This window comes from Oncorhynchus masou, chromosome 27 (genome assembly GCF_036934945.1).
Source record: "Oncorhynchus masou masou isolate Uvic2021 chromosome 27, UVic_Omas_1.1, whole genome shotgun sequence".
In the NCBI taxonomy this organism is placed as follows: domain Eukaryota; kingdom Metazoa; phylum Chordata; class Actinopteri; order Salmoniformes; family Salmonidae; genus Oncorhynchus; species Oncorhynchus masou.
In genome coordinates this window covers 51,005,457-51,019,422 of record NC_088238.1, presented here as the reverse complement: position 1 = coordinate 51,019,422, position 13,966 = coordinate 51,005,457, and the positions used below count along the sequence as shown (strand labels likewise).

Sequence of the window (13,966 nt, the reverse complement as noted above, 5' to 3'; positions counted from 1 at the left end):
TTTATACCATTTGACTTTTTCCACATTTTGCTGTGTTATAGCCTGAATTGGAAATTAATTAAACAGAGATTTTTTGGGGGTCACACAATACCCCATATAATATCAAAGTGTAATTATGTTTCTCAATTTTTGGTTTACAAATTAATTTAAAAAATGAAAAGCTGAAATGTCTTGAGTCAATAAGTATTCAATCCCTTTGTTATGGCAAGCCTAAATAAGTTGAGGAGTAAAAAATGTGCAATAATAGTGTTTAACGTGATTTTTAAATGACTACTCCATCTCTGTACCCCACACATACAATTAGCAGTCAAGCAGTGAATTTCAAACACAGATTCAACCACAAAGACCTGGGAGGTTTGCCAATGCCTCACAAAGAAAAGCACCTAATGGTAGATGGGTAAGAAGAAGAAAAAAGCAGACATTGAATAACCCTTTGAGCATTGTGAAGTTATTCATTATATATTGGGCAGTGTATCCATACACCCAGTCACTACAAAGCCACAGGTGTGCTTCCTAACTCAGTTGCCGGAGAGGAAGAAACTGTTTAGGAATTACATCATGAGGCCAATGGTGACTTTAAAACAGTTACAGAGTTTAATAGCTGTGATAGAAGAAATGTCAAGGCTGTGGGTAACTGTTGAAAGGAGTCAGGCGCAGGAGAGCTGAGATGCGTGGACAAGGTATTTAATACAAGATAACACCAGTATAAACACATAGTATAGTAGTATAACATAGTATAAATACTATGGTGCAGGAAAAATACCGGTACCACGAAATAAACAGGCGTAATAACAAAACCCAGGACAAAATACCAGCCGTCAGTAACAGCCTGAACAATAAAACAAACATGGGACTAAACCAGAGGGTTAAATAATGAACATGTAATGGGGGAATTGAAACCAGGTGTGTAGAAAACACAAAACAAATGGAAAATGAAAAGTGAATCAGCAATGGCTAGAAGGCCGTTGTCGTCGTCCGCCGAGAGCCGCTCGAACAAGGCGAGGGACCGACTCTGGGGAGGTCGTGACAGTACCCACCCCTTGACACGCAGCTCCAGCAGTGCGCCGACACCGGCCTCTGGGACGACCCGGAGGGCGAGGTGCAGGGCGATCCGGATGGAGACGGTGGAACTCCCGCAGCATCGAAGGGTCCAATACGTCCTCCACCGGCACCCAGCAGCTCTCCTCCGGACCGTACCCCTCCCACTCCACGAGGTACTGAACGCCTCTTGCCCGACGCCACGAGTCCTGTATGGATCGGACTGCATACTCCGGGGCCCCCTCGATGTCCAGAGGGAGCGGAGGGACCTTCTGCACCTCAGACTCCTGGAGTGGACCAGCCACCACCAACCTGAGGAGAGACACATGGAACGAGGAGTTTATACGGTAATCTGGGGGAAGCTGTAAACTGTTACAAACCTCGTTCACTCTCCTCAGGACATTGAGTGGCCCCACAAACTGCGGGCCCAGCTTCAAGGCAGGGCAGGTGGAGGGTCGAGAGCCAGACCCAGTCCCCCGGTACGAACACTGGGGCCTCACTGGGGTGGCGGTCTGCGCTGGCTTTCTGATGCCTCACGGCCCGCTGAAGGTGCACAAGAGTGGCGTCCCATGTCTCCCCTGAGTTCCTAAACCAGTCCTCCACCGCAGGAGCCTCGATCTAGCTCTGATGCCACGGCGGCAGAACCGGCTGGTACCCCAGTACGCACTGGAAGGGGGAGAGGTTTGTAGAGGAGTGGCGTAGCGAGTTCTGGGCCATCTCTGCCCAGGGTATGAACGCAGCCCACTCCCCCGGCCGGTATTGGCAATAAGACAGCAGAAACCTACCCACATCCTGGTTTACTCTCTCCACCTGCCCGTTACTCTCGGGGTGAAAACCTGAGGTAAGGCTGGCCGAGACCCCTAGACGTTCCATGAACGCCCTCCAGACCCTTGACGTGAACTGGGGACCTCGATCAGATACTATGTTCTCAGGCACCCCATAGTGCAGGAAGACGTGTGTGAACAGGGCCTCCACAGTCTGTGGGGCCATAGGGAGACCGGGCAAAGGTAGGAGACGGCAGGACTTAGAAAACCGATCCACAACAACCAGGATCATGGTGTTACCCTGTGTGGGAGGAAGATCCGCCAGGAAGTCCACCGACAGGTGCTACCACGGCCGTTGTGGAATGTGTAAGGGTTGTAACTTCCCTCTGGGCAGGTGCCGAGGAGCCTTGCACTGGGAGCACACCGAGCAGGAGGAAACATAAACCCTCACGTCCTTAGCCAAGGTGGACCACCAGTACTTCCCTCTAAGACAGCGCACTGTCCGACTGATGCCATGATGACGTGTAGGCCCAATAGATCAAACGGTTGCGGACAGCAAACGGAACGTACAGACACCCAGCTGGACACTGGAGGGGAGTTGGCTCTGTACATAACGCACACTCGATGTCCGCGTCCAGCTCCCACACTACCGGTGCCACCAGGCAAGAAGCCGGGAGTATGGGAGTGTGATCCATGGACCGCTCCTCTGTGTCATACATCCGGGACAGTGCGTCTGCCTTCGCATTCTGGGAACCGGGTCTGTAGGACAGGGTGAAGACAAAACGGGTAAAGAACATGGCCCACCTTGCCTGGTGAGGGTTCAGTCTCCTCGCCGCCCAGATGTACTCCAGGTTGCGGTGGTCCGTCCAGATGAAAAAAGTGTGTTTAAGCCACTCAAGCCAATGTCTCCACGCCTTCAAAGCCTTGACAACAGCCATCAGCTCCCGGTCCCCCATGTCATAGTTTCGTTCCGCCGGGCTGAGCTTCTTCGAAAAGAAGGCACGAGGCAGAGCTTTGGTGGCGTACCCGAGCGCTGAGAGAGCACGGCTCCTATCCCAGCCTCGGACACGTCCACCTCCACTATGAACGCCAAAGAGGGATCCGGATGAGCCAGCACCGGAGCCGAGGTAAACAGAGCCCTCAGGTGACCAAAAGCCCTGTCCGCCTCAGCCGACCACTGCAAACGCACCGGTCCCCCCTTCAGCAGTGAGGTAATGGGAGCCACTACCTGACCAAAACCCCGGATAAACCTCCGGTAGTAGTTGGCAAACCCTAAAAACCACTGCACTTCCTTTACCGTGGTGGGAGTCGACCAATTACGCACGGCTGAAATGCGGTCACTCTCCATCTCCACCCCTGAAGTGGAAATGCGGTACCCTAGAAAGGAGACGGGCTGTTTAAAGAATAGGCACTTTTCAGCCTTGACGCACATGTCATGCTCCATAAATCAAATCAAATTTTTTTTGTCACATACACATGGTTAGCAGATGTTAATGCGAGTGTAGCGAAATGCTTGTGCTTCTAGTTCCGACAATGCAGTAATAACCAACGAGTAACCTAGCTAACAATTCCAAAACTACTACCTTATACACATAAGTGTAAAGGGATAAAGAATATGTACATAAAGATATATGAATGAGTGATGGTACAGAGCAGCATAGGCAGGATACAGTAGATGGTATCGAGTACAGTATATACATATGAGATGAGTATGTAAACAAAGTGGCATAGTTTAAAGTGGCTAGTGATACATGTATTACATAAAGATGCAGTAGATGATATAGTGTACAGTATTAACGTATACATATGAGATAAATAATGTAGGGTATGTAAACATTATATTAAGTAGCATTGTTTAAAATGGCTAGTGATATATTTTACATAAATTCCCATCAATTCCCATTATTAAAGTGGCTGGAGTTGAGTCAGTGTGTTGGCAGCAGCCACTCAATGTTAGTGGTGGCTGTTTAACAGTCTGATGGCCTTGAGATTGAAAAACAGCTTGTGTCTCTCGGTCCCTGCTTTGCTGCACTTGTACTGACCTCGCCTTCTGGACGATAGCGGGGTGAACAGGCAGTGGCACGGGTGGTTGTTGTCCTTGATGATCTTTATGGCCTGCCTGTGACATCGGGTTGTGAAGGTGTCCTGGAGGGCAGGTAGTTTGCCCCCGGTGATGCGTTGTGCAGACCTCACTACCCTCTGGAGAGCCTTACGGTTGTGGGCGGAGCAGTTTCCGTACCAGACGGTGATACAGCCCGACAGGATGCTCTCAATTGCGCATCTGTAGAAGTTTGTGAGTGCTTTTAGTGACAAACCGAATTTCTTCAGCCTCCTGAGGTTGAAGAGGCGCTGCTACGCCTTCTTCATGATGCTGTCTGTGTGGGTGGACCAATTCAGTTTGACTGTGATGTGTACGCCGAGGAACTTAAAACTTACTACCCTCTCCACTACTGTTACATCGATGTGGATAGGGGGGTGTTCCCTCTGCTGTTTCCTGAAGTCCACAATCATCTCCTTAGTTTTGTTGACGTTGAGTGTGAGGTTATTTTCCCGACACCACACTCCGAGGGCCCTCACCTCCTCCCTGTAGGCCGTCTCGTCGTTGTTAGTAATCAAGCCTACCACTTTTGTGTCATCCGCAAACTTGATGATTGAGTTGGAGGCGTGCGTGGCCACGCAGTCGTGGGTGAACAGGGAGTATAGGAGAGGGCTCAGAACGCACCCTTGTTGGGCCCCAGTGTTGAGGATCAGCGGGGTGGAGATGTTGTTACCTATCCTCACCACCTGGGGGCGGCCAGTTAGGAAGTCCAGTACCCAGTGGCACAGGGTGGGGTCGAGACCCAGGGTCTCGAGCTTGATGACGAGTTTGGAGGGTACTATGGTGTTAAATGCTGAGCTGTAGTCGATGAACAGCATTCATCGACTACGTACAGGTCATGCTCCAACAGTGACCAAGAACCCTGCGCACCAGGGACACGTGCTCGGCACGCGTCGCGGAGTATATCAGAATGTTGTCGATATACACCACTACACCCTGCCCATGCAGGTCCCGGAAAATCTTGTCTACAAAGGCCTGGAAGACTGATGGAGCATTCATCAACCCATACGGCATGACGAGGTACTCATAGTGCCCTGGGGTGGTACTAAATGCCGTCTTCCCCTCGTGCCCCTCCCGGATACACACCAGGTTGTAAGGGCTCCTGCTTCCTGAGAAGCGCGCCCCGTGCATTGACTCGATCACACTGGCGATGAGAGGTAGCGGGTAACTGTACCTCACAGTGTTTTGGTTGATGCCTCGACAGTCAATATATGGGTGCAGACCTCCATCCTTCTTCTTCACAAAAAAGAAACTCGAGGAGGCAGGTGAAGTGGAGGGCCAAATGTACCCCTGCCCCAGAGATTCTGAGACATATGTTTCAATAGCAGCCGTCTCCTCTTGCGACAGGGGATACACGTGACTCCTGGGAAGTGCTGCGTCTACCAGGATATTTATCGCACAATCCCCCCGTCGATGGGGGACAAATCCCCCGTCGATGGGGACAAATCGGCATATTCAGAGGGGATGAGCACGGTGGAGACCTGATCTGGAATTTCCACCGTAGTAGCACTGACGGAAACCACTAAACACCTCCCTGAGCACTTTCGTGACCACCCCGAGAGAGCCCTCTGTTGCCACGAAATAGTGGGGTCATGACAGGCCAACCAGGGTAGGCCCAGCACCACGGGAAATGAAGGAGAATCAATAAGGAAGAGACTGACTCTCTCCTTGTGACCCTCCTGCGTAACCTTGCCCAGTGGAGCGGTAGCCTCCCTAATTAGCCCTGACCCTAATGGTCGACTATCTAGGAAGTGCACAGGGCAGGGTATATCCACAGGAACAATGGGGATCCCTAAACTATGGGCAAATGATATGTCAATAAAATTCCCAGCTGCGCCTGAAACTACGAGTACCTTATGCTGGGAATGCGGGGAAAACTCAGGAAAATGAATAAACAAAAACATGTGAGCAACAGGGGGCTCTGGTTGAGCCTGGTTCCGACTCACCTGGGGTGACACGAGAGTGCCCCGCCTGCTGCCTCGACTCCCAGAGGAACCTCCCCAGCACCTAACGGCAGTGTGACCTCTGCGGCCACAGATGGTGCATGGAATGGCCCCTCCTCCGGTCGCCCTAAGTGCAGCACCTCCCAGCTCCATGGGCGTCGGAGCGGTGGTGCTGGGGGATGGAACCGACAGACCCCGATCTGGACGTCCGCGGGTAGCCAGCAGGTTGTCCAGCCGGACGTCCTCGCGCAGACTGCACCGGTAGTGATCAATCAGGGCCCTGTCGTTCCATCCCGCACCGGCGGCCAGGGTCCGGAATTCCAACGCAAACTCCTGTGCGCTCCTCGTCCCCTGCCTCAGGTGGATGAGACGTTCACCCGCCGCTCTACCCTCAGGCGGGTGGTCAAAGACTGCCCGGAAGCGGTGGGGGAAATCCTTGAAGTGGTCCAACACCGCTTCTTCTTCTCCCCATACGGCGTTGGCCCACTCCCGAGCTTTCCCTGAGAGGCAGGAGACGAGGGTGGCCACGCTCTCACGGCCCGAGGGAGCCAGGTGGACGGTTGCCAGGTAGAGCTCTAGCAAGAACCCCTGACAAACCACCGCCGTTCCATCATACTCCCTCGGGAGGGCGAGCCGAATCCCACTGGGCCCGGGTGAAGGAGGGGTGAGTGATGGTGAGACTGGTGGTGCTGGTGGAGACGCTGGAGGGACTTCTCTTCTCTCCCAGCACTCCATGGTTTGTAGAACACGATCCATGGCGCTGCCGAGATGCTGTAGCATGGCAGCGTGCTGCTGGACTCGCTCCTCAACCCCTGCTGCAGGGGCACCTGCTCCTGCTGACTCCATTTTGAGTGGGTGCATGTTTCTGTCAAGGCTGTGGGTAACTGGTGAAAGGAGTCAGGCACAAGAGAGCTGAGATGCGTGGACAAGGTGTTTAATACAAGATAACACCAGTATAAACACAATATTATGATGTGGGAAAAATACCGGCACCACGAAATAAACGGGCGTAATAACAAAGCAACAAAATACCAGTCGTCAGTAACAGCCTGAACAATAAAACAAACACGCACACAAACATGGGGGAAATAATGAACGTGTAATGGGGGCATTGAAACCAGGTGTGTAGAAAATAAAGACAAAACAAATGGATAATGAAAAGTGGATCGGCGATGGCTAGAAGGCCGGTGACGTCAACCGCCGAGCGCCGCTCGAACAAGGAGAGGGACCGACTCCGGCGGAAGTCGTGACAAGAAAACTGTGTATGGATCAACAACATCGTAGTTACTACACAATACTAACCTAACTGACAGAATGAGAAGAAGGAAGCCTGCACAGAATAAAAATATTCCAAAACATGCATCCTGTTTGCAACAAGGCACTAAAGTAATACTGCAAAAAATGTGGCAAAGCAATTCAGCCACTTTTTGTCCTGAATACAAAGTGGGGCAAATCCAATAAAACACATTACTGATTACCACTCTCTCCACCCAAGCATAGTGATGGCTGCATCATGTTATGGGTATGTTTGTAATCGTTAAGAACTGGGAAATAAAATAAATTTGCGGGGGGAAAAAATCTAAAAACATGTTTTCACTTTGTCATTATGGGGTATTGTGTGTAAATGGGTGAGAAACAAAGTCTGTAACACAACTAAATGTGGAATAAGTCAAGGGGTATGAATACTTTATGAAGGCACTCTATCTACCTCAATTACCCCATACCCCTGCACATCAACTTGGTACTGGTACCCCATATATATAGCCAAGCAGTGGAGGCTGCTGAGGGAAGGACTGCTCATAATAATGGCTGGAACGGAGCACATGGAATGGCATTAAACACATGGAAAGCATGTGTTTGATGTATTTGATACCATTATACTAATTCCGCTCCAGCCATTACCACAAGCCCGTCCTCCCCAATTAAGGTGCCACCAACCTCCTGTGTAGCCAAGTTATCGTTACTCATTGTGTATTTATTATTACTTTGCTATTTTCTTTCACCTGCATTGCTGGACAGGGCCCGTAAGTAAGCATTTCAATGTTAGTCTACACCTGTTGTTAACGAAGAATGTGACGAATATAATTTATTTACTGTGATAAAGGCCAAAATAATAGCCTGCCCAACATATTTATACACGACTCTAAGCATGATGGAATGTTCATTTCTTAATTAATTCAGGAACCACACCTGTGTGGAAGCACCTGCTTTCAATAAACTTTGTATCCCACATTTACTCAAGTGTTTCCATTATTTTTGCAGTTACCTGTAAGTAGCCATTTAAGTACTTCTTCCATGGGGAAACTCACTCCCATCACAGTTAAATAGTGAAACAGGGACATCTTGTGGACAATGAGGAGAAGAACAGAAAAGGCTGTTTGGAACTGAACTTTCTCTGGATGTGGATTTATGACAATGACATCATTGAGGTATACACTAACAGGTAGCTTTTTCAAGCTCAATTCACAGCAGTGAAATGGCTGTTGTGTCAGAGTGAATGGTCTGTCCAACCTCTCAGTGCCTGGCAACTCAACTCCTGCAACTGTTTTATCACTTCCTGTAGAATGTAGTTGAACATAAAGCAAACAGAAACACAAAACCAGATGCTAAACAGAAGGGAACATGCAAATGTATTTTTGTTGCGTTGCACAAGGAAAATATAGGAGCTATCTTAACTTTGGGTTAGGGTTACACCCTGGAAAATTTTACTCTGGGCTCCTGGGTGGTGCAGTGGTCTAAGACACGGCACCTCAGTGTTAGAAGAGTCACTACAGACCCTGGTTTAATTCCAGGCCGTATGACAACTGGCTGTTATTGAGAGTCCCATAGTGTGGTGCATAATTGGCCCAGTGTTGTTAGGGTTTGGCTGGGGTGGGCTGTTGTTGTACATAAGAATTCGTTCTTAACTGACTTGCCTAGTTAGATAAAGGATAAATACATTCAGTAAACACATACAACCATTGACACATCATGCAACACAACAGCATTCCCTCTTCTTATCTCACCTTGGTATTGGCATCTTTCCTGGGATTTCCATTCAGCAGCTCTCCAGATTCTACTCTCCAGAGTCGTTTGGCCCACTCCTCCCTCTGGGGCAGCAGCATCATGGTCTCTGCTGCCAGGTACCTGTCTGGTGGGATCTGGCTCATGGGGGGTGGCAGAGCGTTGGTGCTACCCACCGTGGCTGGTCCTGACCAGCTGTTAGTGGCCGGTGTTGCCTGGGACTCGGGCTCTCCACCTCGGCCCTTAGGCCACCTCTGCTTAACACTCATAGAGAACCAGCGCTGACTGCTTCTTAAGGAGCCTCCTCCTGTTAGGTTCTGTTTCTGGTTCTTAGCCAGAGGGTACGGTGGTGGCGGGGGCTTGAACTGAAACTCCAACCTGGGAGGAGGACCACCGCATAGGCCGGTTAATGACGCCGGGCCAGGTAGAGATTCGGAAAGGGAATTTGTGCTGCCTGGATTAGAATGGCCGTTTAGTTTTAGCCAGCCATTTTGATGAGCTACTATTTGGGTGAGGTCTCCTTCAGCCTGGGGGTAATCCTCCCATGGACAGCTGGGGAGCTGGCCCCCAGGGTCGTTTCCACGGGCGATGGGGAAATCCCTGTCCGCTCTGTCCTCAGGGGGGGAGGTGTTTCCGATCCCGCTGTCTCCGTTGCTGCTGGCGCTGCCATTCTTACCGGTGCTGCTGTGATTCTGTTGCGTGTGGAGGTGGTGGGCTGAGTCTCTGTCCAGCCTGGTTCTAAGCCTATCCACTGCCTCCCCCATTTCACAGTATAAGACAGATACAAACTGGAGAACGGAGGGGGGAGTGAGGGGGAACTCCAGGCAGCCCTGGGTGTCTGGGTCGGGGGTGCAGTCGAAGCCGAAGCGCCCTGTGATGCCCAGGTGGTCACTGTGGTGGCACAGCTCAGGGTCGATGAAGAAGACGTGGCATGAGGTACTCAGGGGACCGTTCTGGCCAACGTGGCCGCCAGAGATGTGTGCAGTGGTGACCAGACAAAAGAAGCGCCTGTCCTCGGAACACACCACGCCCAGGACAAGGTTCTCGGCAGGGAAGGCGGCCAGGACGGCTCCTGTGTCATCACAGAGGCGGACGCAGTCGAACATGATCCTCATCATCACCAGAGTGTGGGTCTCCTGCTCTGTGCCCATATGTCTGATACACCCGCGGATCACCTGTAGGCAGTCGTCCTCTGAGCCGTGTCTGGACAAGGCCAAGATCAGTTCAGTAGAGCCGAGGTAGCCCACCACCATGGCTGTGTTCAGAATACTCCAGTCTCGATTCACATCATCCTCCTGCTCGTTGAAAACAGAGTCGCCGTCTGCCACTCGGGCGGTTTCCTCCGCAGACAGGAAGACAGGCTGAGTTTTGGAGTTCGAAGGCTGGATCCAGTGGGACATGTCAGGTTCTGACACAGGTCTTGGATTAGCTGGGGTGGCATTTACGGAGTTAGAGGACAAGTTGCCAGAGTGGGCTGAAACAGTGCGAAAAACTCCCCCCTTCTGAAAAAGCTCCTTTCCTTCTGTTCTAGAAATCCTTAACTCCTCGTCCTTGGAGGATAGGTCCACCAAGGGCCCACTCCCGACAAGCACCACCAACCGTAAGGGGCCTTTACAGGTGCCAATCAACTGCACCACAGCCTCATGGGATGCCTTTGCCACATCAGTTCCGTTGACGCTCACTATACGATCCCCCTGCTTCAGTCCCACATGGTCTGCAGGGCTGCCCTCCAATATTCCACTCAAGAGGCACGGGCCTTGTCCCGATAAGGTAAACCCGTATCCTACACGTCCCCGAACAACCTCAACCCGTCTGACTTCATGAGGAGAGGTCAAATCCAGACGCCTCCGCGCCCCTTCAGCCTGTCCCAGCATCCTCATCCTGAATGTGGCCGTTTTTTCAGATGCAGAGCGTTGGAACCGAATGTCACTCTGGAGTGGTATCTTTTTAGTGCCAACACTGAAGTGTAAACACTAAAAGTAGACAAGAGAGAGATTTAAGCTGAGTGAGATACAGTGTATCAAATAATGATTAGGCATAGGCCTACTGTAACATTATTTTTAACAAACTGAAACTGTAACACTTATCATGTGATATCATTATGGTACACAACATATAGTTTGTTATACAATGTATAAACTAAATAATAATGGTGTGATACAATGTATTGTGCACAAAAGCCAAAAAATATATTTCCCCTTTATTTTAGAAACATTCACTGTAAAGAAAATACTGTAAGATTTCATTCTGCAGCAATAATGCTGCACACTATAACAATCTCCAATTTTTTGTAACGAAAATATATACATGAGTTGTTATAGTTTAAGCAGACAAGTGTGGGTTGAAGAGACCATTTAGCCTCGTTCCATGTCAGCGTGCAAATGAACCATCTCCTTGCCAAAGAGTAGACAGCGCCAGCTGGCCCCCTTCTCGAGAACCGTTCAATCAATGCACGAGCATTCAAGCGAGGCGTTTGTTAAAGAAACATGCTCGAGCGCCTTGATTTGGTTTCGTTTGACATCGTTTCTCTACCACTCTTGGTTAAATGTTTACAAAACAGCAGACTAGTTCGGCATTGTCCATCAAAATACAACAAAACAAAATATAGCCTTGCTAAAATATTTCTTAGTATTAAATGTAAAGTAGTCTCCCACACTATCGACGTCTAGATACAATGTTGCCAGTGCTGAGACTGAAATTACCGTTTAAAAGCTTCATGAAGTCAGTTTAAAGGTTGCATACTCCCAACAGTCCAAACTAGTTAGAAATCCACACGTGCGTAGTTTCCGTAACATAATTTATATTTTCCAAAGTTTCCCTCCAGTATTATGGTATTTCATATACCACGGATGACAAACTCCACCCGCCTCCATTCGTTGCTGGGGGAATACAAAGCGTCTTTCATAGTAACCATGACATCGTTTTCAGAGCACGTGATTTCTTACGCCAATCCCCCTGTCTGAGAGCTCAATATTCAAATATTTGCGGTGATCCTATTGGTTCTGATCATCTGAAATTGATAGCCTGAATAAAAACATTGTTGATGTTGTTCAGGTCACATTTCAAACACATATCATTACTAATTTACACTTTACTAAGCATGACAAATAACTATGCAGATGTAGCCTAAATGGCTATTAAATGCAACCACCACAAAATTAATAATGTATATATAACAAGCTAATTAACATGACAGGATGAATTACACCTCTCAAGAGGTGATCATTTGTTGCATCCTGCCAGGAAAGAAAAACAACAACAAAAAAACAGTGAATTATGGTCAAAATGCTGCAAGGTCCGCAATAGGAGTGAGTCACATGGTCCTATTGCACACCACAGTCAAATAGACACAGTGAGTCAGTGAAAGCCGAGAAGTTTTATGCATGTTTAGGCCTACTAAAACCCTGGACAAAAACCTTAGGCCTTGTAAGATAGTGAAGTGATAGATAGTCATTTGAATCGAATAAGCAGGCTATTGATATTTTTTGTATATTTTTCTGTATATTATTTAGCTGTTTTCACAAATGTAAAATGCAAAGCCTATATGTGGCAAAACTACATTCAACTCCCTTCTATTTAATCCCATGGTTTCACATAAGAGAGCACTTCAAGACAATGCAGTTTTAAGTGAGTTAATGGAACTGTCATCTCAAATTATCCACAACACTAACCATTTCCTAGATTTGTCTAATTAGGATGTCTTGCACTTTCAATCGCTCATTGTGATCCAAAAAATGGTTTTAACAACATATATTGTATATCCCTTCCCTCTGAATGAGGACTTTTTCAGTCAAGGCACTAGCTGCCATTTCAGATATATCACATAGAGATACACAACACTTGAAAAGTTTGGGGTCACTTAGAAATGTCCTTGTTTTTGAGAGAAAAGCACATTTTGTTGTCCATTAAAATAACATAAATTGATCAGAAATACAGTGTAGACATTGTTAGTGTTGTAAATGACTATTGTAGCTGGAAACGGCTGATAATTAATGGAATATCTATATAGGCGTACAGAGGTCCATTATCAGCAACCATCACTCCTGTGTTCCAATGGCACGTTGTGTTAGCTAAACCAAGTTTATCATTTTAAAAGGCTAATTGATCATTAGAAAACCATTTTGTAATTATGTTAGCACAGTTGAAAATTGTGGTGCTGATTAAAGAATCAATAAAACTGTCCTTCTTAGACTAGTATCTGGAGCATCAGCATTTGTGGGTTCGATTACAGGCTCAAAATGGCCAGAAACAAAGGTCTTTCTTTTGAAACTCGTCAGTCTATTCTTGTTCTGAGAAATTAAGGCTATTCCATGAGAGAAATTGCCAAAAACCTGCAGATCTCGTACAATGCTGTGTACTACTCGCTTCACAGAACAGAGCAAACTGGATATAACCAGAATAGAGAGGACCTGTACACTACATTGTCTAGTTTGAGAAACAGACAAGTCCTCAACTGGCAGCTTGGTTAAATAGTACCCGCAAAACACCAGTCTCAACGTCAACAGTGAAGAGGTGACTCCGGGATTCTGGCCTTCTAGGCAGAGTTGCAAAGAAAAAGCCATATCTCAGACTGGCCAATAAAAAGAAAAGATTAAGATTGGCAAAATAACACAGACATTGGACAGAGGAAGATTGGGAAAAAAGTGTTATGGACAGACTAATCTAAGTTTGAGGTGTTCGGATCACAAAGAAGAACAATCGTGAGACACATACAAAATGAAAAGATGCTGAAGGAGTGCTTGACGCCATCTGTCAAGCATGGTGAAGGTAATGTGATGGTCTGGGGGTGCTTTGGTGGTGGTAAAGTGGGAGATTTGAACAGGGTAAAATGGATCTGGAAGAAGGAAGGCTATCATTCCATTTTGCAACGCCATGCCATACCCTGAGGACAGCGCTTAATTGGAGCCAATTTCCTCCAACAACAGGACAATGACCCAAAGCGCAGCTCCAAACAATGCAATAACTATTTAGGGAAGAAGCAGTCAGCTGGTATTCTGTCCATAATGGAGTGGCCAGCACAGTCACCGGATCTCAACCCTATTGAGCTGTTGTGGGAGCAGCTTGACCGTATGGTATGTAAGAAGTACCAACCTGTAATTGCTGCAGATTCTTTGACGAAA

General features: G+C 48.1%; 1 protein-coding gene across 1 annotated transcript in view; it reads right to left on the bottom strand.

The window, feature by feature from the left end:
- LOC135516359 (regulator of G-protein signaling 12-like) overlaps positions 1 to 11,716 on the bottom strand; it is an 80,905-nt gene extending 69,189 nt beyond the window's left edge. The window contains exons 1-2 of the mRNA XM_064940617.1: positions 11,549 to 11,716; positions 8,849 to 10,819 (exon numbers count right to left, since the gene is read on the bottom strand). Of these exons, the coding sequence (XP_064796689.1) occupies positions 8,849 to 10,726 (1,878 nt within the window). The 5' untranslated portion in view covers positions 10,727 to 10,819; positions 11,549 to 11,716. The remainder of the gene's footprint in view (positions 1 to 8,848; positions 10,820 to 11,548) is intronic.
- Positions 11,717 to 13,966: the final 2,250 nt, after the last annotated feature.